General features: G+C 38.2%; 2 protein-coding genes across 10 annotated transcripts; both read right to left on the bottom strand.

The window, feature by feature from the left end:
- Positions 1 to 1485: 1485 nt before the first annotated feature.
- ankrd39 (ankyrin repeat domain 39) lies at positions 1486 to 3384 on the bottom strand. Of its 7 annotated transcripts, none has more exons than XR_006251547.1 (7): positions 3296 to 3336; positions 2966 to 3038; positions 2786 to 2855; positions 2592 to 2695; positions 2306 to 2509; positions 1973 to 2217; positions 1486 to 1872 (listed from the first exon to the last, which is right to left on the bottom strand). XR_006251547.1 is itself a non-coding variant. In XM_043246140.1 (4 exons), the coding sequence occupies exons 1-4, from the start codon at positions 2874 to 2876 to the stop codon at positions 2071 to 2073; spliced, it is 546 nt and encodes a 181-aa protein (XP_043102075.1). In that variant the 5' UTR covers positions 2877 to 3352; the 3' UTR covers positions 1486 to 2070. The 7 variants fall into 7 exon arrangements, 1 of the variants encoding a protein (XP_043102075.1); XR_006251546.1 differs by having other exon boundaries at positions 2786 to 2892; positions 3296 to 3328; XR_006251548.1 differs by having other exon boundaries at positions 2786 to 2858; positions 3296 to 3328.
- Positions 3385 to 3963: 579 nt separating this feature from the next.
- Positions 3964 to 10245, bottom strand: kctd9a (potassium channel tetramerization domain containing 9a). Of its 3 annotated transcripts, none has more exons than XM_043247928.1 (12): positions 10057 to 10245; positions 9389 to 9510; positions 9153 to 9196; positions 8926 to 9022; positions 8121 to 8179; positions 7877 to 8005; positions 7571 to 7638; positions 6986 to 7081; positions 6749 to 6898; positions 6568 to 6673; positions 5634 to 5767; positions 3964 to 5537 (listed from the first exon to the last, which is right to left on the bottom strand). In XM_043247928.1, the coding sequence occupies exons 1-12, from the start codon at positions 10102 to 10104 to the stop codon at positions 5421 to 5423; spliced, it is 1170 nt and encodes a 389-aa protein (XP_043103863.1). In that variant the 5' UTR covers positions 10105 to 10245; the 3' UTR covers positions 3964 to 5420. The 3 variants fall into 3 exon arrangements, with proteins under 3 accessions (XP_043103863.1, XP_043103865.1, XP_043103864.1); XM_043247930.1 differs by lacking the exon at positions 10057 to 10245 and adding an exon at positions 9867 to 9880; XM_043247929.1 differs by lacking the exon at positions 3964 to 5537 and having other exon boundaries at positions 5655 to 5790.
- Between the last annotated feature and the right edge of the window lie 1516 nt (positions 10246 to 11761).

The following is an 11761-nucleotide window of genomic DNA, read 5'->3' as shown; positions in this document are numbered from 1 at the left end:
TTAAGTGTTCGGGTAGTTTGTGTGTGACCCAGCTCCTGGAACGGGTTAGTCGTATCAACACAGCTCTCTGAGCGCAAGCATTCTCTTCAAGTATTTCCCAGTGCCGCAGACGTATTTATTTTGTCAAATATAGGTTTAATTCATTCTATATAAAGAAAACCATTTAATTGTTTTGCAAAGTAAACCAAGTCGAGCAACATCTGCCTTTTCGCAATGATTAAATGTGTTATATTTTCTCCTAAAATGCTTGTTGAAGGAGTTTAAATGTAAGAAATGTTGTTTAAACACATTTAAACTAAGTAAAACATATCTATATTTCTTCCATGTGGTATGAACTTGCTTTCTACTTATTATTCTACATTATAGTTTACTTGCGGTGCTGGCTTTGTAGCCTTTGTATTTTTTTTAGTCATTTTACAGTCGTTACTCACCCTCTCTTTTCCTTTTCCTTCCCGATATTCACTAAACAAAAGTGTTTCTGTCAGTCAAACTTTTTGGTTTTTATGAAACTACTCTGATTGAACTCCTTTCTTCTTTCGACTCAGTGAAGATGTGATAAGAGGAGAGTTACTGGTGAATCCCTCCTGGTTCAGTCCTTCAGTGGGCTATAGAGTCCTCCTTCTTCATAAAATCTAGAACGAGAAGCTCTAGCAAGTCCTGCCTTCACCATCACGACTCCAAAATACTAATTAAAGTTAGCTTTGAAAAATAATTCGTATTACAAATCTTTAAATTATTTGGCTATTAATGCAATACAGTGAATCACATCTGTCTACGTTTTTTTTCATAAAAGGGAATAAGTACCCTAAAATACAACTAAGTTATTAGAATGGATAACTTTAGAGCTTCATAACTCTACGAGGAAAGTAATGGCACACATCTTTAAATCAAGCAGTAAAATATTTTCCTTTGACCTACGCTTATAAGAATGGAAATGACCGTTTAGAGACGAGGGTGGAGAGCAACAACACAAATAAACCATGAAATACTTAGTGGTAATTGGTTCTGCAGTTGCAACCACATAGAAAAATCTGGAAACTGACCAAGTGGACAAACTAAACAGAAAACAATCTAATCAAAACAATCGGCGGTCTCCGGGCTCTGCGACGCTCCTCCCACTCTGAGCTGAGACCCCTCCCACTCGGCGGTCTCCGAGTTATGCGAAGCTCCTCCCACTTGGAGCGGAGGCCCCTCCCACTCGGCAGGCTCCGGGTTCTGGGAGGCCCCTCCCACTCGGCGGTCTCCGGACTGTAGCGATATATACTTGGAAATATTGAGGAGAAACTGACTGCCTTAAAAATCTACACCTCACTCGGACCTCAGGTGGCGCTAAAAGTAGAAACAAATACATAAAAGCCATTTCTTTTAAAATTAAAATAATTAAAATTATTTCAAGACTCACTCAGAGGCCATACAGAGGTGTTATAAATTGTCCAGTAATAATATAACAAAATTATTGCAATAAAATATCACACAAAATCACTTATTACCAAATATTTTATTTCCTTTTTTGTAATAACTTCCACATTACATCCCTTTTAATATTTTGAAAATAAAAACATGTAAATACGTGTGTCATGTAAATGATTCCAGCGAGAAACAATCTGAAGCAGGCTAATAATTAGGTCTGTGCACACCACTGCTGGAAACCTTTTGGTTCACATAACTGGGCAATATTAAGCCAACCGCAAATAAATAAAATTAAACAAAAATAAAATACTAATACCTCAAAAACTAAAATAATCATGACAATTCAAACATTTTGAATGCCTGGATGCATTTAATAACGTATCTGGCTGATTTAAGATGGCTGCTAAAATACAAGAAGTCTGCATATCGGACGAGGTAAGGTTGTCCAGCCCTGGTCACTTCCTGTAAAAATGACAGGTGTTAGCATCATGCCTTTTCGCCGATCTGATCGAATTTAGTAGCAGTAGATTGACTATTGAGGAAAGTGACCGTCAAGACTAACCTGGGCGACTATGCCTCTTTCCATCCAACAGGCACTGATTTACAAGGCACAGCTTTTGAAAGTTCACCTTCTTTCGCGAGAAGGGCCGCGGGATCAGGTCACTGCGGTCTCAGGAACTCCCAAACTCCGTCATTCTCCGGACAGAGATCGAAAGGCGTGTGCGATCTTTTGTTCTTCACAGCTCTCAAGTCCGGGAAGCGGTTCGCCAGCAGCTCGCAAAGCGCCGGATGCCTCCGTTCAGCAGCCTGAGCGCGCACGGAATCACAGGCACACTCAGACACCGACACAGGGTGAGCGCTTTCACGAAGAACGCACCGTGCTGACTAGTAGTACCTTGTGGAGGGCTGTGGATCCATCGTCGTCGGTCAGATGTGGATCAGACCCGCGGTCCAGCAGCAAGGCGAGCACGCCGCGGTGTCCGCAGTAAGCCGCTCTGTGAAGCGGGGTTGCTCCTCCGCGGGTCTGGACGTTCACACAAGCTCCACAGTCCAGGAGCAACTCGCACGCCGACAGGTGACCCGCTCGACTAGCGTAATGCTGCTCCGAAGAAAAAGAGGGCCTGTAAATGGGTTACGATCAATCATTTGTGCATTAATGGTGAATTAGAAAATGAACAAACCAAAGCCGTGTAGTTTGCCTGGTCCCTTATATTCGGATCAATCCCTTTTTTAATGAGTGTCCTGACTCTCTCCACATCTCCGTCCATCGCAGCTGACCATATACCTACAAGCAAGCAATTCACATCTAATATATAACTATGGGGTCATGATTATATGATATATATTTATATATGAATAGACAAAGGTAATGTACCTCTCTCAAAGTCCATCTCCTCTAGAGTTTGATAAACACTTGGCGTTGAGCGATGGGCATCACAGGTGCACTGCTTTCCATGGGAAGCCATACTAAACGTAATTAAGCTAAATACAGACCACACACAGTGTGTGTGAAATAAACAAGGTTTTATTTTGTGCACACTGGTCTCAAACTCACTTCCTGGAGGGTCACAGCTCTGCGGTTTTGCTACAGACCTATCCGATCCAGCTGATCAAGGTCTTCAGGATCACTAAAACCAGAAAGCAGGTGTGATTTGGAGCTAAACCTCTAGGGACCGAGTCCGAGACCACTGGTTTAAAATGATCACAGATACACTCAAAAGACTGCATGCGTTGTGGTCACGATCAGTTCAACTGCCTGGTAAAATGAAACGTAACTATGCCAGGTTATATCATTTGACGAACAAGTGATAGTTTTGCGTTGTAATGATTTCAAACTGGACAAACCAACAGCTTTTTCTGTCTGTGTGTATAAACCTTCCGTTACCTGCACGCGAGCTGGGAAACCGCGGCTGTGAAGACGCGCGCAGCTTCCGCGTGCAACAAACGGACGGCATTTCAAAATAAAAGTCACGCATGCGGATATATAAAATAAAATACAAATTAAATATTAAATTTTTCGATTTTTATTTATATTATATACACAATTAAAAACACTAAATTTAAGACTAAGGGAATATATTCTTAAACTCTATAGCGTGCATGGCATGTTGTTTATTACCAGAAAAAATCTTTTAGTTCCTCAGCTTTACTTCCTTACAGTATGTTCAGTTAGAGTATGTGCCCTGAGGCTTTCTCCAGTCTCCTCCAAAATACGCACAGTATGTTAAGGCAAGGTCATATAATGTGCAATTAAAAAATCTAAATCAAATAAAAATATTAAAACCAACATCAAGCTGTACAGTTTTTATTTACTTAATAACAAAAAAAGTAGTCTCTAATGCTCACCAAGGTTGCATTTATTTGATGAAAAGCACAATAAGAACAATAACTATAATAAATACTATTTGAATACATTTTAAAATATAATTTATTCCTGTGAAACAATGCTGAATTTTTAGCATCATTACTCCAGTCTTCAGTGTCACACCATCCTTCAGAAATCATTCTGATATGATATATATAAATGAACAAATGAATAAAGACAAACAAGAGTTTGATTATAACAGTCTATTTATGGAAACACATTTCCGTAATAGAGTGCAACAAAGTTCGGTAAAGAGAGAATAGGTAGCTCCTCCCCTACCACTTACATAAATACAGCCTGATACATAAATAAATAGCTAGCACCCTTTCAACAAGGGTTTGATATACATAGAAAATCACACTCTGAGTGCAAAAGTCTATTTTGATTGCCTTCATTAAACAGGATTGATAGAGTACCTACAATAACATTTGTAAATGAAAATTAACAGCATGTTGTGTAACAAATAACTCTGAGCTACTGTCAGAAATCTCTGACCGAGATGGTTAGGTTTCATTTTTATAAACCATGCAGCAAATAATCCAGGTCAGGTGATATTATAACGCAGCAGCCGAGCAGCACAAGACCTAACTTGCATTTCATAAATGTGCTACGCCATTTTCGGATAGGAATGCACGAGTCCTAATTTAGTGCTTCATATGTTTAAAATGTCGACAAAAAGTAGAACGATACCGATGAACAAACGTAATATCGTTTAAATAAGGAAGCATTGGATTTGATGGTGGCACGGGAAACGTCACCAATTTTTTTTTTGGTGTGGGTTGGTCACTTCAACATTTCACTTCAATTAAAACAAGACTAAAAATGTGGGAAATACGAAACCTAAAGGCGAAACACATACACATATAGTGATATTGCAAACCAGCATATTGGCACCACTGGTTAATTATTGTGCATATTAACCTATGGCCAAGTGTTATTACACAGTTATTAAAGATTAATTGCAAACGGCGAAAACGATTAACAGCAAAACGTGGTTTGCATTTGACTTAATGACTTTCAAACTAGAACGGGTTGTATGGGAGGTAGATCAAACAACAAACTGGGCGAACCAGAACCCAAAATAACTCATTCATTTGGTTTGTGACAATGTGACAACAGATTATGTTGCATATTAGTAACCAGACCTGTCAGTTGTATGAGATGTTTACCATATTTTATATACATAAAGCTACTATTATGAGCTTGCTTTGCCTGCAGTGAGCTGTGCGACGATAAGCTTGCCTACAACTGATTGCTAGATCTATAATTCGAAAGATATATTTGGTTGTACTGAAATGCTGACTTCATTACTCGAGACGAAACACAACATGAAACGTATACATTCGGTGAAATCGAACTCAAAGCATAAATAAAAACGCAACCCGAAAGCAACGAGTTTGGTTCGACAAACGGCGTTTTTCAGATATTTGGATTCCCTAACACTAAGCATACGCCATTTTTGGCCATGACCAGCGGGCCCTGGATGTGCGCTAGTGCGCGAGAGTAAAGCTCGAAGAGAAGGGGCGGGCAAACCAAGTGCTAGTATTGCATACGGTTTCACAGGAGCGTGAACCGAGAAGGGAGGTCGGGGAGAGCCGTGGAGAGCTGGCTGGTGAGGTCGCCGGGCGGGGAGAGATGTAATTGGTTATCTCACACTTTGGGACATGTGCAGTGGAGTCAGCATCTCTTCGAAGATGGCTCCTTTCACATTTGAGCCACGCAGGTTGGCCTCCTGTAGATCGCAGCCTGAGAGGTCGCAGTTCTGCACGCACGTGAAAGAAAGCGCTCGCGTCTTTGCTCAGCGTTATGATGTGAGGATTGCGGCGACAAGCCAGAAAGAAGAACAGGGTTGACTCACCTCGAGATCCGTGCCGGCTAAAGTCGCGCCGCGCAGGTTACAGTTCTTTAGCTTGGCATTCTTCAGCGTCGCCACGCGCAGGTTTATACCAGTCATCTGACTGCCCTCCATGTCAACGCCTTTCAGATTAGCTCCTAAAGCACAGCGAAGAGGCTAACTAACCAAATAAAAATCACGATAATGCAGCATTAATTCATTAGCAATGACTTAGTCTTGTCGCAATACCAAAATGTCAGCAGTTTGTATTTCAGCACCACAGCAAAAACTATTGTAATACTTTGAAACTAATACACTATATGGACAAACGTGTTTTGATGAACAGGTTTGACTACTTTACTCGTTTCAGTTTTAAGTGTTTAAGTATATAATGATATACTAGGGTAATTTTGGGCTTGTAATTTTATAGCAACAGTTTGGACAGGACCCTGTTTTAGTGAAAGTAATCTATCATTTTGCTCCTCAACTTGGTGCAGGCAAGCATCCAGAAAGAGAGAGAGAGAGCACAGAGCTGAAAGGGCTTGAATAAAGCGTGTTTGGCTTTAGGTAAAACTAGAGGATAAAGCGGTGAAAGGTATTTGCTATAAACGACCCTGAGAGCTTGTTATGTGATCCACTCAGCTGCTTTGACGCGCTGCTCACTTAAAATGGTGCTCTGCCTTTTGAACACCAGTTAGGCTATAAGAAGGCCTATTTAAGGATAAAAGTCCTTTTCCTTGAGTCAAATCAAGTCAAGTCTGAGTCAAGTCTATAACTCGAGTGCCCATCTCTGCTCTGTGTACAAGGCAAGGTTCAAAAAGAAATGATTGCTTCGTTGAGCGTAGAAGAACTTTATTGGTCTGCAGAAACCCAGCTGCGACTTGATTTAAATGCAGAGCTTTTAAATCATCACCAAACTCCAGTGACATACACTATAATCTTATTTCTGCAGTTTTACCTTCTAGATTGGCCTTGAGCCCAGAGGGATCCTCGAAGTTGCATCCTTTCAGTGACGCTCCCTCTGCGTTGGAGCACAGCATCTTTACACCCTGAAGATTAGCACCCTGAAGAATGAGGAAAAACAAGGATTTATATCCGTCCAAAAGGATAAAAAAAACTCCCAAAAAAAATCAGCTCACGTCCAGGTTAGCTCCAGATAAGTCCGCTCTCTCCAGGTTTGAGCAGCACAGGTTTGCATAGGTGAGATTGCAGCGACTCAGATTTGCCATCTTAAAATTGATATAGCGCAAATCCAGCCGAGAAAGGTCCGCTCCACTGAAATTAAGACCCTGAGAGGGAAAAAAAAGACGCCTTAATGTCAACATCGATCTGACTAAATCCCACGTCTGAACAATTCCACAACAAGCGCGTTGTACCTGACAGCGCAGCTCTGATTTGGTTGGAGTAGCCAGCAGAAAGCGAACAAATTCTTTCCGTGAGAGTGGAGAGTGGTCTTCGGGTGGATGAGAATTCTGCGTGCCACGGAACACGTGAAACGAAAACATGTTATAAGAGGTTCTACGAATAAATATACGCATATACAGAACCTTTCAGCAGCTTGGAGTCAGTAAGATGTTTTATTGTATTAAAAAAATCTATTACAAATAAATGCTTGTTTTGAACTTTCGAATCATCAAAGAATCCTGAAAAAATGTATCACGGTTTCCACAAAAAATAAGGAGCACAACATTAATAAATAATATTAAGAAACAATTCTTGAGCATCAAATCAGTATATTAGAATGATTTCTGAAGGATCATGTGACCCTGAAGACTGGAGTATTGCTGAAACTCCAGCTTTATATTACAGGAATATTAACTTTTTATATATAAAACTGAAAACTCTTATTTTGAATGGTAGTAAATCAGAATATTACTGTTTTTTAAATCAATAAATGTAGCCTTCGTGAGCAATTTTTTAAAATATGTTTTATATACACTTTAACACATCCATTATCTTACCTTAATGGCAACTTCTAGCTGTTCAGCCATTTGCTCTATTCCAAAGAATCGAGCTTCTTCCAGTACTCCTATAAAACAAAAAAAAGAGAGAAATTTAAAAAATGGCGTTTATCATATTAATAATTCTGTACCTTTACTGCATTGTACCGCAGTTATTTATTGTACCGAGGTTAAACATTGCATTAATCGAAAACCCCAGACTCGAATGTACGGAATAATTATATCTAATATTTAATTCATATCTAATAAAGCAATACGGGAACTATCAATCGAGAATGCCTTTGGTAAGATTGAGATGTCGCTCACCGAGTAAGTTTATTCCTTCATTGACAATGATCTGGCCGTGCCTCAGGTAATTCAGGATGGGCTCAAAGTACTCTGGGCTGCGATCAATGAGGTAAGCCCCTCGTTCATCCTGCTTATTGCCCCAGACATCTGCGGATCAAGAGAGAACCCTGAACCATGCTATATACCCATTCACAACCTGATGAACTAGCAAAACAAGCAATGCCTGTATCTGTGAGTGAGTGAACATCAACTATAATCTTACCCTTCTCTCTAAACATGTGTGCCAGCATGCTGTCAGGCTCCTTACTCACAAGAGTACTCCTTGAACAACAGAGGGGTCAGACTTCATTAAGGACATATCAAGGACAGACACACTGAAGCGAGTTTTATTTTAGCATTATTTATACACTACTAAAATGTGTATTAATAATTCTATTTATTTATGCCTTTATTTGAGCAAGTTTATTATGTGCTTATTTGTATTTAGTTTTAAATATTAACTATTAAGTCTAATATATATATATATATATATATATATATATATATATATATATATATATAAAAACTTAATATTTTATTTTCAGCATTACCAAATACAATTGTAATACTTGCTGTACACGCCAAAAATTAAGTAAAAAATTAAGTTAATTATTTGCCCAAAAAAAAGAATAAAATAAAAAAATTCACTAAATAAACAATAGCATGCATTTTATATGATCCCTCTTATTTTTGTAAAATAATTAACATTTTGCAGATTCTGCAAGGTGTACGTAAACGTTCGACTTCAACTGTATATACACACAGAAATTATATTCCATTTTATAGAATTCAAATTAAAATCTATATTAATACACCAAATTGCTGATCAAAGTTTCGAAGATTTTATTGTATGAGACATTTTTGCTTAAAAATACCTTAACTGTTTTAAAATCACAGCCTCGCTCACAATTTTCCTTATAGAAATGACTATTAAAAAAACTATTAACATATAATGTCAGATTAGAGTTAGATTCATAAATGAGACACTTCTAAGCCAATAGCACAGCGAACCCATGTTGCATGTTTACCTAGTGGTTGTAAAATGCCGCCCACCAATATTCAGCGTCAGCCAATCGGTGTGCGATCCTGAGATGTCATCTGCATTTTTCCCATCACTCTGAGGGTCTGAAACGCAAACACAGTGATAGTTATACAAGAACTTTTACGACTTACTATTTGGATGCGTTCCCTGGGAATCTCATGACCCTGGCTTTCCAAGCGGCCTAAAGTGGAAAACAAAATGATGTTGACTCACCAATGAAAGCGTCTCCTTCTGACACGTACAGCACATCATCGTCTCTGTGGAATATATACACAATAACCAGCCCGTCCAGCATATTATCTCTCATTTTCCTATCCCACTCAAGAATCAAGTACAAGCACACTGCAACCGTTCAGCTTAAAGCAGACCAAACATTACTTTTCAATAATATTCCCCCCACCGTCTCTCCTGAATTACAAATAACTGAAAAAAACGCGAATGTAACACACCTGATGAGGGCGATGTCATCTATGAGACCGCCTTTCCCGTTATATAGGTTACAAGCCCTGATTCCCAGTTTATTGCTGGCGACTGTCAAAAGATCAGACAGAGTCCCATAAACAGCTACAACCTGCAAAAGAAAAAAAATGCATGATGAAAAAGTTGAAATTGTAATGTTTGTGATAATGCAAGCCGTGTGTATGTACAATGTGAATAAAGCTGTTAATATTTCTCACTATTATTGAATATGTTAATACATAGTATTTATTAATAATAATTTAATTTCATACAATATGCATACATAAATATATATATATATATATATATATATATATATATGTGTGTGTGTGTGTGTGTGTGTGTGTGTGTATTGACATTTATTGGCTTGCCACTTGCTGTTGGTAATGTCAGTGCAATAAAGAAAACGCAATTGCGAGGTATAATAATGTTAAAATAACAGAAAAGCGAGCTCTTATGTTGCCTTACCCATATCGCCAGGAGTAAATTGATAACTTGAATCTTTACAGTGGTACGCCATCTAATAGTTTGCCTCGTTTTTACTAAATAAAGTGAGGTACAGCAATAGGAAGGTTTCCTGCATTAAGAGGACATCCCTGTCCCCTGAACACTTACTGGAGTTGGGCAGGCTAAACGTGCACTGCGTGTCTTAACTCACCTTGCCATTTTTGGAGGTTCCGTTGACAAAAAGCGTCACCCTTCGCATGCTTTGTTTACACTAATTACGCGTACTAACTGTACAAATATTAATAAATTAATATCTCCCTAACTTATCTATGTATTAAACTAATACCTACGCAAAGAGAGCGGGAGCAACCAACCTAGCTACATTGTACCGAGATGACGAAGCAGCCGTCCAATCACGACGCGAATACTGTTGCCGACCTCGACGATTGACCAATCACAGGGCGCGTTCCGTAGACCGGTCCCGCAGCCTCGGACCAATCGGACACAATTGCGGCGCTGGACTCTTTAATGAAAAACTTGCCTGGTGAGAATGGAATTTTGACGCAAGGGAAATGATTACCTCAGTGACTGGGGCTGATACGGACCGACTGCTTACTCACTACAGAGCCCTATTTAGGGTTCAAGTGTGTATAGTTATATCGGTTCAAATGTGGAAGTCGAGCCCAAGAAGTGCTCTTGAGATGTGGGACAAAACAAAATAAAACCTTAAATTGCATATATGAAATTTTATATGTACTAAACTAGTGAGCTATGCTTTGATTTAACCTCCCAGCTGTGCTTTTTGCCTTTACTTTATCTTTCACAACAGTCAAGCACTTTCACATGTGACCAACAATTACACAACAAATATAAAACATGATGAAAAATTATTAATATTTAACTGATGAGAGATCTGACTGAGCGGTGATGAAAACCTGAATTTGTAGTCATCTTAAAAATCAAATACATTGGTTCAATTCAATGCTTTATTAAAATAAACAAACCAACAGTAAATATGTTATTGTTTAAAAAGCCTTTATTCGAGTTTATATATCAGTGTTGACAAATCTGGCATTTCTTTCACAAATCAAATAGAGTAGCCATTTTGGTATTTCTGTTGAAGCTATATGCTAAATGAGCCTGCTTCAGGAGAATAAACTTATCTAAATGTTTAAAATCATTTCCAGTTGACAAAAAGTGGGGACACTTTGAAACCTTATGAAACAAGCATGCGTCACCGAAAAACAATCTTGCTTTGATATGAGATATTGCTGTTTTCATAAAACAAACAAAAACAAATTAAATTGAAAGCATATAAACGCTTCTCTGTTTTAGATGTAGTGAATAGACAATGCATGTCATAGATTTGGTAGGCTTTAATAAACAGAAAAGTAATTTGAAGGTGATAACTGTGTTAAATACATTTATTATTAATCCCTCATAACATGTAAAATTGAAAATATCTTTTATTTTAAAAACTAACAGCAGACCTGTTTTCTCCCATGTCTAAAGAATGACTGAAAAACTAATCACAGATCTGTAATTCTGTCATTTATATAATTTAAAGTCTGTGGGGAAAAAAAAAAAAATGAAATGACAAATTCATAAGATATTTATTCGCTGTTTTGAAATTATTTCTGCATATTGAGCCTTTTTTGCACACTAGAGGGCAGAATAAACATATTTATAGGTGGGGAAAAAAATCACATGACTCTCGATATTAATTATTCATATCTCTAGTTTACATATGGTTATGGTTATTGTTATTATTATTAATATTATCCTATATGCAATTAGGTATGTAACTGCACATAGACGCGAGAATTTTTTTATTTATATTTAAATATAAATATATGTGTTTAGGTACACACACACACACACACACACACACCATATTTATACATAAACCACATGCA

The sequence above is a fragment of the Puntigrus tetrazona genome, chromosome 8, assembly GCF_018831695.1.
Source record: "Puntigrus tetrazona isolate hp1 chromosome 8, ASM1883169v1, whole genome shotgun sequence".
NCBI classification, from domain to species: Eukaryota; Metazoa; Chordata; class Actinopteri; order Cypriniformes; family Cyprinidae; genus Puntigrus; species Puntigrus tetrazona.
This window is presented reverse-complemented; position numbering and strand designations above follow the sequence as displayed.

What these genes read in the sequence shown, in the direction of transcription:
- ankrd39 (XM_043246140.1), bottom strand. Translation starts at nt 2,876, where the DNA reads ATGGCTTCCCATGGAAAGCAGTGCACCTGTGATGCCCATCGCTCAACG. An exon ending in GGAGATGGACTTTGAGAGAG is followed by an intron (nt 2,696 to 2,785) that starts GTACATTACCTT and finishes GCTTGCTTGTAG; the next exon opens with GTATATGGTCAGCTGCGATG. An exon ending in GATCCACAGCCCTCCACAAG is followed by an intron (nt 2,218 to 2,305) that starts GTACTACTAGTC and finishes GTGCGCGCTCAG; the next exon opens with GCTGCTGAACGGAGGCATCC.
- kctd9a (XM_043247928.1), bottom strand. Translation starts at nt 10,104, where the DNA reads ATGCGAAGGGTGACGCTTTTTGTCAACGGAACCTCCAAAAATGGCAAG. An exon ending in AGAAGGAGACGCTTTCATTG is followed by an intron (nt 9,023 to 9,152) that starts GTGAGTCAACAT and finishes TTTGCGTTTCAG; the next exon opens with ACCCTCAGAGTGATGGGAAA. An exon ending in AATCAGAGCTGCGCTGTCAG is followed by an intron (nt 6,899 to 6,985) that starts GTACAACGCGCT and finishes TTTCCCTCTCAG; the next exon opens with GGTCTTAATTTCAGTGGAGC.